This window comes from Hemicordylus capensis, chromosome 1 (assembly GCF_027244095.1).
Source record: "Hemicordylus capensis ecotype Gifberg chromosome 1, rHemCap1.1.pri, whole genome shotgun sequence".
NCBI lineage: Eukaryota > Metazoa > Chordata > Lepidosauria > Squamata > Cordylidae > Hemicordylus > Hemicordylus capensis.
The window spans coordinates 65,194,136-65,210,634 of NC_069657.1; the positions used below are offsets into that span (position 1 = coordinate 65,194,136).

General features: G+C 38.7%; 1 protein-coding gene across 12 annotated transcripts in view; it reads right to left on the minus strand.

Moving 5' to 3' along the window:
- The window catches only part of MEIS2 (Meis homeobox 2), a 360,641-nt gene that overhangs the window by 332,793 nt on the left and 11,349 nt on the right, over positions 1 to 16,499 (minus strand). For all 12 annotated transcript variants that reach the window (XM_053285506.1, XM_053285433.1, XM_053285587.1 and 9 more), the window contains one exon: positions 9,058 to 9,172. In XM_053285506.1, the coding sequence (XP_053141481.1) occupies positions 9,058 to 9,172 (115 nt within the window). The remainder of the gene's footprint in view (positions 1 to 9,057; positions 9,173 to 16,499) is intronic.

Sequence of the window (16,499 nt, forward strand, 5' to 3'; positions counted from 1 at the left end):
AGGTCAAAGCAAGCCTTACACAAAACAAGTCTCTGGAAGATGGCCTCATTAGACCATTAAATCGGCTTCTCCCTTTCCTCCCCTTCCTTTGTGAAATGTTTTAGTATTTTATTTCTACTAATAGATTGAGGTTAACCCTTCCTGTATTTAAAAACAACAAATAAATAAAACAGAAAGATGAGCATATTTAGTTTATACTATTTACTATACAACATTTTACCTCAGCAGATCTGAACCACATTAAAGGTAGCAGTTGCTTTGGAGGCATACAAGTACAGTACTGATATTAGTCTAGTACAATGTTTAATATAGTTTAGTTTTCTCTTGTACAACCAAGATGACATACTAAAAACAACAGTGAGCCCAGCTAATATAATTAGGATTATCTTTCACTTAACATTGCCTACAGGGTTTAACTCTTTCAGAGCAAAGGATATTAACACCTCATGACTGAGTATATTAACACTCCTTCTATACAGTCCTAATGGCACATGGACCTAAAACTTCCATTCACCTTCATTCACTCGGAGAATGCTCTGGATCAAAGCCTGTAGGTGGATCGATCAATTCTGGAAACAGCAACAATTAGGGCTGCAGTCTTTGTTTCATCTGCTCTCAGCTTATTATGTACCAACCACGGCTGCAAGCACCCCCAAAAAATATGGGAGGGGGGACAGACCCAAACATTTTTCACTTTTAGCATCCATTAGCCTTCCCATGGACAAATGCAAATTCAGCAAAGATAAATATTATTGACCTCTCTCCCTCTCATTCTATAAAGTGAATATAGTAGAATATTTGTTATCCCTCCAAGCAATCTATAGGAGAAATGTATGCATAAGTAGTAAAAGAAAGCCAACAATCTAGGAAGAGAGAAAGAATTCAAAGGCTGGAACTGAAACATGTGTGTACATGCACCCACACTCGGGCCAGTTTGAATGTTACATCCAAGCGGTCTACCTACCACATGATTAGGAATGTGCACATCTTCCCAGACTTCATTCTCTTCTTCTACTCTTCCATGTTAATGTGTTATATAGCTGAGATCCTGACTAAATTACCCAATGGAAGTCCTATTGAAATTAAGTAGTCCTTTAGAGTAGCTATCAGCTGTTGTGGCACAGTGGGGAAGCAGCTTGCCTAGGGAGCAAGAGGCTGTTCGTTTGAATCCCCACTGGTGTGCTTCCCAGACTATGCCTAGTATATATATTTTTGTAGTCACCTATATCTGGAAGCAGCAACATAGGAAGGTACTGGAGGCGGATGCTCACTTCAGTGACAACGGCAAAGGCATCATCTCATACTGCGTGGGAGAAAGGTAATGGTAAACCACCCACACCAATACTGATGGCACAATCTTTCCTTTCCTTAGAGTAGCTCCTGAGTAACTTGAGTAATCTGGATGTAAGCCACTGTTTGTGAGGGAGCAGTTCAGATGAACTCCTCCCTACAGAAGGAGAAGAAAGAGATGCCAGAATGGGGAGCAGAGCAGGATGTGCTTTTGCACATCCCTGATCATACTGTAGGTGGACAGGCTTGGATGTATTGTCAGAATTGGTTGGTCTGTCTGGGGTGAGACATTCAGAGATATTTGTTACTTTAAGAGGAACACGTGAAACTAGGGGAAAAGGGCTGAAGATATACATCTTTGTAATATGAAGGTAGTCAGAATGAACTCTGCCACATGCAACTGTTAAACCTCCTCAAAACATGTATGCAAATCACATGTCAAATCAGATTGGAGGCAGAGGCACCATTGGCCCCAAACCTTGGGACCCAAGTCCAAGGCCTTGCTCTCAGGAAGGACCCCATCATTGCTCCCAGACGTGGCCCACCAGCAGCACCAGGAATTTTCCTGCTCTGGAGCACACGGTGCAGAGCAGACCTACCACTTCTTGAGTTCCTAGGGCACTCCTTGATACCCCGTCACCTCCTCCTCCTCCTGCCTTTGCACTAGCTCTTGCCGTGGCAAATGGGAGGATCAGTTCTTGAGAATGATGACAGGCATGCATGCTAATGGTGACTGGAGCACATGCACCCTGATTACTGCATCAGGGTACATTTGCACCCATCACCATTCCCTTGGAAAGTAGGAAAATCACTTGAGTGCGAGAACCAACCCTCCCACTTGTTGTGCCAAGAGCTAGTGCAAGGGTGGAGGCAGAAGCAAGAGGTGGCCGCACTTGAAGCAACAATGTTCCTTTCAGTGTAAGGAAATTGTGGCCGGGTCGGGAGGGGAGAGAACCAGAGAAAGAGGGAGAGAAGAGCCAGAGGAAATTGTTGGAGACACAGAAAGCTGCCTTCTATCCAGTAAGATGCTTGGTCTCTCAAGGTCAGAATTATTTACACAGTCTGGCAGCAACTTTCCAGGATTTTCAGGCAGGAGTCTTTCCCAGCCCTACCTGGAGATGCTGCCAGTGATTGAACCTGGGACCTTTTGCACACAAGCAGAGGCTCTTCCACTGAGCTATGGCCCCATCAGGGAATATCTTACTGCACTTGCATGTAGTCTCCCATTCAAATGCAAACCATGGCAGACCTTGGTTAGGAAAGGGGTCAGTTCACAAGAGAGTGGGGCGAGATGTGGGAGAAGGGATTGCAATTGTTTGTGCTCAAAACACAATCACACAATGTGATTGTTTGTTCTCACAAACAATCACACACCCCGTGTGGAACCATGGAGAAAGAGAGAATGTTTTGCTGATGCACTAATATGTTCCCAAGTGGGTTTTGTTTGATGAACACTGTGTAAAACCATGGAGAGAAAGTGTGCATGCATGCATAAAGGATGCTTATTTTGCAAGAGGGGGTGTAAGTCCTTACAGTAGGACATTAATGCAACTTGAGGTAGCATTGTTTTAGATATGCCTCAATTTCAGAGAAACATGAGTTAGCAGAATCCTACAGGGACCAGCAGTTAAGGACAACTTTTTGTTCTGGAACAATGTTAGGGAAGCAGACGGAGGTATGAGGGGAGCACAATGTGGCCATAAACACAATTGATGCATAGGATAAGAGTGGAGAGGTTACACTTTCCTTCACCCATCAAACAGTAGATCAGAGGAGAAATGAGTTTGGGCAAGTAGTTCCTGCCTGCTAAATTGTGACAACACAATCCAAACAGCCACAGCTTCATACTTCTCTCTTCACAGCAAAATCCAAAGATGGCAGTCAGTTGGAAGGGACTGAATGATGGAAGAAGAGAGAAGAACTGAAGGACACAGACTAGAACATAAGAACAGCCTTGCTGGATCAGGCCCAAGGCCCATCTAGTCCAGCATCCTGTTTCGCACAGTGGCCCACCAGATGCCGCTGGAAGCCACAGGCAGGAGTGGAGGGCATGCCCTCTCTCCTGCGGTTACTCCCTTGCAACTGGTACTCAGAGGCATCCTAATTCTGAGGCTGGAGGTGACCTGTAGCCCACCAACTAGTAGCCGATGAGAGACCTCTCCTCCATGAAGTTATCCAAACCCCTCTTAAAGCCATCCAAGTTGTTGGCTGTCACCACATCTTGACAGACAATTCCACAAGTTGGTTCTACATTGTGTGAAAAAGTACTTCCGTTTGATGGTCCTAGATTTCCTGGCAATCAATTTCATGGGATTTTAATGTAAACTGCACTGAGCCTTTTGGAAGGGCAGAATAAAAGTTTTAATAATAAATAATAAATAATAATGGGATGACCCCTGGTTCTAGCGTTATGTGAGAGGGAGAGGAATTTCTCTCTCTCCACTTTCTCCACACCATGCATGATTTTATAGACCTCTATCATGTCTCCCCGCAGTCATCTTTTTTCTAAACTAAAAAGCCCCAGGTGTTATAGCCTTGCCTCATAAAAAAAGATGCTCTAGGTCCCTGATCATCTTGGTTGCCCTCTTCTGCACCTTTTCCAGTTCTACAATGCCTTTTTTTAGATGTGGTGTCCATGTGTGGCCGCACCATTGTTTTGTATAAGGGCATGATAATATTAGATGTTTTATTTTCAATCCCCTTCCTAATGATCCCTAGCATGGAATTGGCCTTTTCCACAGCTGCTGCACATTGAGTCAACACTTTCAACAAGCTGTCCACATGACCCCAAGATCTCTCTCCTTGTCAGTCACCAACAGCTCAGATCCCACCGGCGTATACTTGAAGTTGGGGTTTTTCATCCCAATGTGCATCACTTTACACTTGCAACATTGAACCACATTTGCCACTTTGTCGCCCACTCACCCACTTTGGAGAGATCCTTTTGGAGCTCCTCACAATCAGTTTTGGATTTCACTACACGAAAAAGTTTGGTATCATCTGCAGATTTGGCCACCTTGCTGCTTACCCCTACTTCTAGATCATTTATGAATAAATTAAAAAGCACTGGTCCCCACTTCTTACTTCCCTCCATTGTGAAAACTCTCTAGAAATAATTTCTCCCTACTGTCTTAACTGAATTGCTAAAATCCCACCCCCACCCCCCGCAACTGTTTGAAGGTATTTGCCCTCTCCAAAGGAAATGCTAATGACAAACTCAACCCAAGGCCCCTTTCAGAGTCTCTCTTCTTGTGCTGGTATTTCCCAAGAACAGAAGGGGATTTTGACCATCTATACAATTTTGCCTAAGCCTTCCCAAACAGTTTTGCCCAAGCACAGCATGAGTGTCAACTTTTAAGATTGCCAACTGCTCACCGGAATGTCAGTACTCACTTGTAAAACTAGCTCTTCAAATGATTGCATACTAGATCAAGTAAGGGGGTGGGAGAGGAAAGATTGTGCCCTCGGTGTTAACTCCTGGTGAACACAGAGCCATGTGGTTTTCTTGGTAGAATACAGGAATGGTTTACCATTGCCTTTCTCACATGCAGTATGAGATGATGCTTTTTGCTGTTACTAGGTACAGTCTAGGAAGCACACCAGCGTGGATTTGAACTAACAGCCTCTTGCTCCCTAGGCAAGCTGCTTCCCCGCTGCACCATCACAGCTGATACCAGATAGATAGAGTACACTTTACTAATTTAAGCAGTAGTGAAATCAATTAACTGGGCTTGTAAGACCATAAACGTAAAGTGTGCCGTCAAGTCAATTTTGACTCCTGGCGCCCACAGAGCCTTGTGATTTTCTATGGTAGAATAAAGGAGGGGTTTACCATTGCCTCCTTCCTCTAAGTATGATATGATGCTTTTCCGCATCTTCCTATATTGCTGGTGCCCAATATAGTACCAGTGGGGATTCAAACCAGCAACCTTCTACTTGTTAGTCAAGCATTTCCCTGCTGCACTATACTGATTGGCTAAAAGAATCTGCTAGTGGACATAATGTAAACATTGTTAGCTGTCTATGAGTCTGACCTTTGAGGCCTGTGAGAGCTTTAAAGAAACTGTGACATGTGTCCTATAGTCCATCTCTGAGCATTATACATTTCCAACATGTAGGCTACCTTGGCCACTATGTACCATGGTATGAGATTAGTATAGATGCCTTCCTGTGAACCTGTGGATATCCATGACCAAAAACTGGAGGACTCCACCTCTCCATGGCTATGAAGAATGCAAAAGCTGACTTTTGACCAGTATTAACGTTATCTGATCTTTAGCTCTAACACAAGATGTGTTTTGATGAAGGATTTTGTTATTCATCATCACAAAACTATCTACAATGGGGTCTTTTAACTGTGTCTATATTGTCAACTAATTAGAACAACAACAAAAATACTAACTTTCCCCTTCCAAGCAGTTACTAGTGACTAGTTGTAGTCACTAGTCAAATGTGACTACTGCAGGAAGAGGCAATCCTGATGTTGAAATGCAACTCCCATCATCCCCAGGCACAATGTACTGCTTACGGGGCATTACAAGAGCGGCTATTGGGATGGGAGGGAAGGATTCAGAAGCACAACTAAACACGCGGTTCTTGAATCTGGCCATGGTGTTGTGATCCAACCAGTGCTATTATTAAGACACCATACCAGCGCTATGGGCACAAAATAGTAATGCTAATTGCACTTACACCCCAGTGGAAACTATGGGATTTCAATTCTTAACTGTGTGCCTAAGCAAACTCAGGATTGCTACAGAGCATACACTGATCTAGAAGCTGTAGACAGCCTTGGCTGTTTTGTGAATGTATTGACAAACGAGGGCAGCAACTAAAAGAAATGCGAACAGAATACAACTACAAGAAGCGCTATAAAATGAGAAAACAAACTTGTGTAATGGTTAGAAATAATTTAATACAATGCATAGAAAATTGGCAGATATATAGAAGCCAATACAAACTGTTAATTGGTGTAATACCATAAAGTATAATGGTCAATGAAAGATATTGTAAGCCAGCTTGTAGTGCTAGTAACTTCATGTTTTATTAATTTCCCCCAGGTATACCTATATCAGGCAGCAGCAATATAGGACGATGCTGAAAGGCATCATTTCATACTGCGTGGGAGATGGCAATGGTAAACCCCTCCTGTATTCTACCAAAGACATCCACATTGCTTTGTAGTTCCCCAGGAATCAAAACCAACTCAACGGCACACTTTACTAACAGTCATTCATCACTAACACAATATTCTGCATGAAGAAAACCAACAGTAGACTTTGAATCTGATGCTGCTGATGAATTCCTTTATACAATATTTTTTCATAAGATGTTATGAAACTTAAACAAAAATAATTTTGTTTGTGTAATATACAAGAACTCTGAACAAAGACTGAGAGCCTTTGAGAACAAAATGATTACTTGCAAAATGATTACTTACAACTGTTTTGCTCATAATCTGTCATTGGCCATTATTATTCTTTATGGTAAAGTGTGCCGTCGAGTCAGTGTCGACTCCTGGCGACCAGAGTCCTGTGGTTGTCTTTGGTAGAATACAGGAGGGGTTTACCATTGCCATCTCCCACACAGTATGAGATGATGTCTTTCAGCATCTTCCTATATCACTGCTGCCCAATATAGGTGTTTCAGCAGGGATTCAAACCAGCAACCTCTGGCTTACTAGTCGTTTCCCTGCTGCGCCATTAGGGATGTAAGTTTGGGTGGGGTATAAATTTAATAAAATAAATAAATAAATCATCCCAATAAATAAACAGTTTGTATTGGCTTCTATATATCAACCAGTAATTGTCTATTCATTGCATTAAAACAAAAATAGTATTAAAACTATTTCCAATCATTATACAAGGCCTTTAATCACATTTTATAGCACTTATTGTAGTTGTCTTATAAATGTGCCTGTATGATCCAATGATCTGAACAGTGCCTTATTCACAAGTTACATATTTTACGTTGTATAGACTTTTTTAAAAAGTCATACACACAAAAATGTATGTGAGAAAAAACTCTAAGAGACACCTATTTAGTTGTGAATTTCCCTATATTTATGCTCTTGGTCTCAGAAAGAGTGCTGAACAAAGCAAGGAGAGTGTATTAGTTAAATGGAAGGAGCATTTACTCCTGACAAACACCAGCATTATTAATCTAATATAGTTAAACAACAGTTACAAATATATATACAAATCAATCACATATGTATAAGCTCAGCTCATTAAAACTGATACAAGCCACCTCACATCTCATTCAACAGTATTTGGAACAAGAATCAGGGACAAAGCTAAAAGTGATCAAGGTGGGACAAAGGTCCCTGGGCTCCTCCAGCTTGGCATCAGCTCACTCTTTCCTCTCATTTATGGGAGTATAATATTTTCATGAGAGCAAGAGAAAAGGTGTGCAGATGTTTTTTCTTTGCCCCACCATGTCTTTACATTCTTCTGTAATTCAATCATAATTGCATTCAAAAACAAGGATAGAAGAGAAGAAGGCAGGGAGCCCATGGAGGAAGGGACCCATCTTCACTTCTTGTCCTTGGGCTCACTCAAACTTTGCTATGCCCTGACCAGAATTGTTTGCACCAGTGACTAAAGGAAGACATACTTGTGCCCATGAAACAGACAAAAACATTCCATCCCCAAACACTGAAATGTTGGTCTTTATAGACCAGTACACAGGCTTCCATTTTATACTTTTCTAAGGAGAATCTACAGTACTTTGAAACAGAGGATTACTATGAAAACTGTATAAATTATTTTAGAATTAAAGGTCTGTGGAAAATTCAATTAATTTCTTTTGTAAGAGGAGCAGAGACTCCTGAGATATTAATCTAATGTTGAAAGATTTGACTCTGGTAACTTAAACTATTAAATATAACGTTTAGCAGAGGCAGGCAGAAACCCAGTTATGTACTGTTAGTGTCACAGTACATAAAGGTAGGTCACAGTAGGTAAAGGAGATTGAGCTTCTTTGCAAGAAACTCCTACTTACTAGATAGTGAAATAATTAATTAAATGAGACTTACTTCCAGGTAAACAACTATATTGTAACTGTGGTGGAAAACTGGGCATGGGATCTTCATTTTGCACCCAAATCTTAAATATATTGCTTGAAAACAAAATCCCACTTATTTTAATAGGGCCTGTTTTCCATTCATGCAGTTTCGGTGGAGTCATTTAGGTGGCTTTACTCAAGCTACTTACTACAGATGTGTAGTGTTAACTTTAAACAGGTCTACTCTATAATAAAATTTGCTATGGGCTATGGTTTAGAAAGTGATTGCATGTGATTGTTTTTTGCACAAGTTAAGAGTTAATAATTTGTTTCTTTTGTGGCTTAAAAGCATTTCAACTGGCTATTGAGTCCCTTTTTAGCTGACAGTACAATTAAATTTTCTATTTAGAGACTAGTACAAACTGCTGCATCCCAGCTGGGGTGTATGTCTGCCATGATATTTACTTACACCACACGAAAATAAACTGTAGATAACCAAATTTGTAAAGGAATTGGCAGAACTAATCAATTGTTATTGCAAAGCTTGTTTGAAGATTAGATATTTAGCTTTGAAATAATCATAATACACAGCTAAATAGGTTGAACTTAGAAAAGGAAATAAGTGTCTCCCTAACAGCTGATTACACTGCAAGCCTGCCACTCTGTGTTTACACTAAAGCAGATGTACTGATATAAGAAAAGACGCTGAAGTTATTTTAGTCATGCCTACTTTGCACAGGGAAAAAGAGCTTGACCTTTTACCTTGCTCACTGCTGTTGTCTCCACTCTGGGAAGCATGGCCCCCACTGGAAGGCCCCGGTGTGCCTGCTGAGTGTGTTGAGGTTGCATCATCATGGTCTCTCCAAGACGAAGGGTTCTGTTGTCAGAACGTCGGTTTTTTTCCACAGTTATCATTCCCATAGCAGACCAGAAGAGGGTGGGGGAAGGGAGTCAGAAAGAAGTAGGCACATTAGCACTTGTAAACATTCCCAAAATGTAGATTATGTTTAGAAGCAGAGGACATACTAATATTGTATACCAATCTAGGCATGCATACTTAGAATCACATTGAAATCAAAGTAGTCTACTTCAAAGTGTCCTTAGAACAAGTTTAAAGTTGTTTTGGGGTTTTTTAAAAGCCCCAAACTTTCCACTTTTAACGTACTCAATCCAATTCTAATTCTTAATACTACCTCAACAAAAATGCTTTGGAAAACTTTTATATGAGCTTTTTTAAAAAAGACACTTGACACTAATTCACAAATCTTGTTCTTTGCTGCTATTACTGCAGTTTTATTGGTATTTTGTTTATTTTAATGGTCACCCAACTTTGAGAACAATTCTTGAAAGCAGGCTACAAATTTGCCAATAAATTAAGTAGCAAACTAGAATGGATTAAAGATAATGTATACATTAACAAGTAGCTATGCTATTGAATCTCTTCTCCCTGGTTTCTGCTGAATCTACCCACCCCTTCCCACTTTCTGCCTCTAATCTTTGGAGAGAAATTATTTGAGACTATTGATAGAAAAATAATCTCCTTTCACCATATTCTCAGACACAAACAACATTTCAACAAATTCATATTTGATAGAGGGAAATGGGGTGGGAGAGGTGAGATAATTTTAGCTTTGCTTTTTAGATGTCAGAGATTATCCAGAGTAACCAACAGGTATTAGATATATATCTCTATTTAGGATTCTATTATTTGTACATGAACATACATAAAATATAATAAAAGAGAATGCATGAGGTAATAATCCTATGAGGTGTAGCCAAGTTTTGCCAAGTGAGACTTCTGTAACAGTAGTTCAGTCACATAACTCCTGGTAGCTTTTAATTTATAGAGTATTGGTTTTCCTGGAAAGAAGAACTGCTATTTAAAAAGGGTAAGGAAAGAAAATGTAAAGTTACAGCTATATGCTACTTTGTTAAGTGTATTCTCCTCCTGATCCTCCTCCCCTTTCCTGATCATTCCCAATACCCTGCTGTTGCTTAAAGGAAAACAGGAATTCTACTGTACAGGAAAAGCTTTATCAGCACCACATGAAGGCAGGCAAGAGATGGAATTTCCTCTGGCAGAAAAGGAGAGCAAGAACACATGCAATAGATCAGACCTGGGGCTGGACCTGCATTACTTGTCACCTATATGTGACAACTTAAATTAAACACATCCCAACAAGAAACATTCTTGTTAAAAAAAAAAATCTGGGTTCAGGAAAATAGTGTAAGCTTTAAGCTGTTGTAACTTAAATAATACACATGATTATTTACTATGTGTGTTCATGTGTAATATAGCAAATCATATATGTATGTATGTACTATATTCCTTACACACACACACAGAGCGGCCCTCATTACACCACTCTGCCAGTTTCCAGCCACTGAGGCCAAAAGGAAGAATCACAGCTATGAGCCCAGAATGTTTTTATATCTGAGGTGGACAATCCAAACAGCACCTTCCACACAACATCATATACTTCTCCAATAAAAGTGTATATAGATGTTCCAAATGCCTCCCCTCACATAGGTGGGTGTCTTGTCAGACTAAAAAAAATTAAATAATCAACCACTTGCCTCCCTTTAACAGACCCTACATTTTGCTGTCAGAGGCAATCATAGGCCTAGCCTTGGTTTGTACATAGGCACCATCTGAAGCTATCTTCTAGAGACATCTTATGAGTGCCACTCGTCTCACAGCATTAAGTAAATCTGCATCACCACATTCTACCATCAAAACCAAGCTAAACTGTCCACTGCAATCAATGCAAAAAAATTCCTCTGTCTTCATAAAGCAAGGCCTGAACAACAGAAAATGGATAAAGCGTAGCAGCCTGCCAATAATAATCACACAAACCTCTCACTTGGGTCACAGGAACTATCTATGAAATCAAATCAGACTTGGAATACAGCATTTAAAAATACAAAAAAGACTTGTGTTTTGAGCAGTATACAAATCTGTTAAGTAAAAATAAAGTAACACACCCATACATTTTTTGGTGATGCAATCCAAAAAAGATTTAAAGTCACAACAATATACAGTATTATATAGTTGCTAAAACCAGTACTTCAATTAGAACTACATACAAATAATTACAGTTCTCCCAACAATATACTAAATATCATACCATCATCCTGCAAAGTCAGTAGATATAAAACAAAAAGAAAATAGAAAAGCTGAAAAAGACAAGAACACCCAGGATTTATATATAAAAATCAAATCAGCACGAAGAAGAGATTTCAGGGAAGCTCATATATGGAAATAAAATGCCATGATCAAGCAAGTTTCTGTGCAGCCCCGATTAAACGGCTTGCGCCTATGAGCTCCTCTTTTTATCTCTGAGTTAGGAAACCACTCAAATAGCTTCAAGCTGAAGGCAAACAGCAGACAGGAGCTCTTCAGCCCTCTGCAGCCTCTTAGCGTCAGCTGTTTGCCGGATGGTAATCAGATAAAGAGCTAGAAGAAATACATGAAAAGAGGAAGAAACAATTGCATGGCATGAGTTTAGCTCTTCAACATCATGCTGAAACCTACTTTTAGAAAATGTAAGAATTGCAACATGTTCGCCGAGGCTAAACTTTTCAGGGAGTACAGCAAGTTATGTTAATTCTATGCACTGCAGGCTCTTTAAAGCTGCCTCTGTTGAAGCCTCCTGTTTCACATATGAAAATTTCAATAATTAACCAGTAGCACCTCGGCTATGTTTTAAGGCAAATGTCAACCAAAACTTATCATACAGTATTTCAAAAGCCAGGCCAGCCTTTTTGTTTCTAAATAATAGTGACATGGAATGGATCAGTGAGTGAAGCTTTCTGGTGTTGAAAAACACATGCTATCTTTACTAGGCTCTGTTGTGCTTCACCTCAGTTGTTAGTCTCAGTTCTAGGACAGTTTACAATGGTTAAATATAATATATAGCTTGTAATACAGTGTGTTTTAAGGGTGGTAATCCGAAACCATTTTCTTAGAAGTTTAACATAAAAGTTCATCTTTCAAAGATGCTAAAAATAATATTCCATCCATATCTATAGTTTTGAGAATATTGCACCATATTGTACTTATTTTACTAGAGGATAAAATGTCCATCTATAATTCAGCTTCATTTTTCCTCATATATTCTAAAATTTTACATTCTGCAAGAAAAATGTCCTGAATGAATACCCAGTCATATGGTCATTGATGAACATTATAACCAAAATGGCAACGAAAAACACATACTAGTCATGAAGAAAATGATCTGTTTAATTTACATATACAGTATATTAAAACCTGCTACAGATCAGTGGCAATTTCCATTGAGCTCTGTGTGCTTTGCATTACACAAATGATATTGCTATACATACATATAACTAAATATGAATGCAGCTAAATCAATTATTTATGTCTTTTTAGTTTTAGAGGAAAATGTGTTCAAGTTAGACATGCTTTGTAAAAGACAACAACTTTTAATTCAAATGTGGTAATCTTACAGTAGTTTGCTATGCAAACTGGGCCCCATGTACTTAAAAGACTGCCTTCTCTCCAAAAGGGATTCCCAGATGTTGTTGACTCCAACTCCCAGAATCCCCAGCTGCAATGGCTTTTGATTTGGAATTATAGAAGTTGCAGTCAACAACATTTAGGAATCCCTGTTAGAGGGGACACTGCTTCTGTCCTGTCATTATCTCAGACCAACCAGGGAGCTCTTCTATCTGCAGCCCAAACGTGCACCAAAAGACTCTCGATGGGTGTTCAGCAAGTGTGAAATGCTATTTTCTTCGAGACAGGGACCTAATCACAGCAGCCTAATTCATGGGTCAACATGTCTAGTTTTTCAGTAGACTTTAATGCACTGTACTAGTCTTATGGATGTATTCATATCATGACTGAAGCACTTTTTCAAGACTTCCCAGAGTGTACTTTGTCTCAGAGCTTATTCTCATAACCATCTGAGACTTGAGTACCATGGTTTTCAAGTTATGTCGGTGTTTCATGTGCCACCACAAGCACTCAAAAAAGCTATATTGCAGTGATGTACAGAGTACCTGTCTGAATTCAACATATGACATCAGCATGCATACACCACTTCACCATGAGCTAACATGAGCTGGAAGAAAGCACTGACTGACTGAAGATTACAACTATCACAAGCTTCAGCTGTTGTGAGAATATACCCTTAGTGCAGACACATGTTGAACCATTCAGAAGCCAATTTCAGAACATGAAATCTACTGAAAAAGTTCACTCACATTGCTTTCAATGCACAAAAAATATGATAGCCCCACGTATCTTTTGGAAATACTATCAGCACTTTTAATGACGACGATGTCTGGAGTTATACTATTAGAGGTACAGAGATTAGCAAGTGCTTTGTATTTTCATATAGAAAAAAATAGTTTTTTCCCTATATTGACTTATAAGTTGTTACCCATCCCAAGCCCTAGAAATGGGAGAGGGTAAGAACAAAACAATGCACTAATTAGACAAGCATAAGTGATTTATTAACAGCTACTATCACATTTATTATTAGTAGTAGTCGTAGTCGTAGTAGTAGTCATAGTCGTATTCTGCCTCTCAACAGAAAGTTCTCAAAGTGGTTTACAAAGCAAAAGAAAATAGAGAATTGTTCCTTGTCCCAGAAGGACTTGCAATTGAAAAAAACAAAACACAAAAGGAGACACCAGCAGCCTCTAGAGAAATGCTATGCTGGGCAGAATAGGGACAGTTGCCACAACTTTAAAAGGTGCCTTCTTGCCCAGTTAGTAGGAACACAAACTCTACAATATATGAAGATGCCACATAATCATGAACTAAACTGTTATGTACCATGGAAAGCAGAGTGCACGTGTATCTATTCCCAGTAGTTTTAATAATTGGGAGTCAAATATGGCGCTCTTCTTGCTCTTACCTAATTGTGTTAAAGAGCAGTGTTACCAGGAGAAAAGCAGTGAATACTGAGTGGCACACAATAGAAGGAGATGGAAAATAGATACAAGAAGCTAGGTCTCCAGGGGCAGTATTTTCTATTTGCTGGGCTACAGACTCACAGCTGATAATGCAAGTTGTAATTAATATAAAAGCAGGAGACAATATGGGGAAGGCTTGTACTAGCAGGGCCACAGGAGATCACTCTGCAGCTATCCACTGTTTCTCATTTATGCACACAGCCTTCTATAGAAACACAATTTTGCCAGTGTTTTTTCCCTTGAAAGTTAAAAAAAATTGATTTAGCACCATCATTGAATTTTGCTAAATCTAGAGGAAAGCATGGAAAGGACAGGAGTCTCTAGGTATATGAAACAAATCTGCTGTGTTACTGTTTTGTTGCTGCTACAAATCTATTGGAAATTTTAAGCACTTTTACCTACTACAGTATTTTGGATTTTTATTTTATTTTTTAAAAACTCCTTACAAGTTATAGCTGCTGCAGAACAACAATTTGTTAAAATTCCACACAAGATGTGATTGTTTATATGCTTGAGTACTGGTCACTCATCTTGTACTGTGCCAAGCATAGCAGTTTAACAAGCCTCGAACTTCTGTGTAAATGACAGATTACAGAGATACAAATGGATTAACTGTGCATTCCTTATGCAACCCAAACTTCCACTGGGCCAAATCACTTTAATTATGCAAGGAACCCCTCTGGGACTGATTCTGATCTCACACTGTTTTTACAGTGGTACAACTCAATTTTCCGCGATAACGTTATTTGTATTTCACAAATACAACAGATGAAAGATCAAAATGACAATATATATGCTCTTTAGTGACACACAGGTGAATACAATTAAGAAAATATAACCCATTGATTTTGATGGCCACTTCAAATGTATATAAGACTGAGAAACACATCCAGTGAATACATAAAACATTCTGTTTCAAAGAAAGAATGGAACTTCCACCTCTTGATTCCTATTAAGAAGATGTATAATACATCTTGTGCACTGGATTGAAGGTAGTTCTTATAAATCAGTTTCACATATGTGAGCATGGAAAATTTGGCATGGCATGATGGCTATAGACCAAATCCATCTCATTCCATCTCATCTCATCTGTGGCATAGCCATAAAGTAGATAAGGTCTTAAGTCATCCAAGTACTATTGTGGAAACCAGATAAACTACCCATGTTACTATGGCACTCAAAATTTGGTCCTATATACCAGCATATTACAAGACACAATATTGTACCAGAAGAGAACATAATCTATACTCAGACTACAGAATAAAGTAATTCAGTATAGTTGGATTAGAAGTTCAATAATATAGAAGTTTAATTGTAGAGCTGTCTCCGGTGAATGGTAATGTATATAAAGTAACATCAGTAAGTAAACGGAGTTTTATATTCCAAATTTAGTGTTATGTATATAATTAGGTACTATATAAAAATAGTCTAATTGGGTGTGTGTGTGTGTGTGTGTGTGTGTGTATGTACATAAGTGGCTCTCTAAGCGCTGGTGTTAGCTTTTTATTTTTTCAAAAATATACACTGTGATAACATGTTTATACCGAAAACTGTATTTCATTATTCAATTAAAAATGAAGCATTTTGTACAAAAATGAGATTTTTTTGTGAAGAGGAATGTTTATTTTGACACTCCTCCCATTTCACATGCTTAAATATTATTAAATAATTTTGATTTGTTATATAGATTTCCAACTGAAGTAACATTTTTATAAGCATTTGACCTCTGAACATGTTAGTTATCTTTAAAAATGTATATATCTCTTGTACTTTTTTATATTCCTTCCATCTAAACTTTTAATCTAATGTGTAAACCACTAGTTGGCATTCAAATAAACTCTGAAAGGTAGCTAATTTAGTAAAGATTTTTCTTTTTATCTTTATTCAACAATCTTTTCTTGGGCAGGTTCTATGCCTCTTTAACTATCATACAGTTTTTCAAAGAGTATTTAAAATACTAGGGAGCGATGTTCAACACCATTAAAAGGTACAAGCCAAAAAAACCCAAACAAAACAGCACCCTAAGCAAAAGCAGAAATTAAAAGCAGATAGTGCTTGTTTTACTTTAGGTTAAAATGATAATACTTTCTCAAAAGACACAATTTAAACTCTACAGAGGAAATCCTGACTATGTTTAGGTTAGTAACTAACTTCCAATGTATAACGCTGGAGTCAGAATTTAACAGCATTGTTCTCTCAAATATAATGAGCACAGTGACTTTTAGAAAAATTAAAATAATGACATGCATACAAAAATC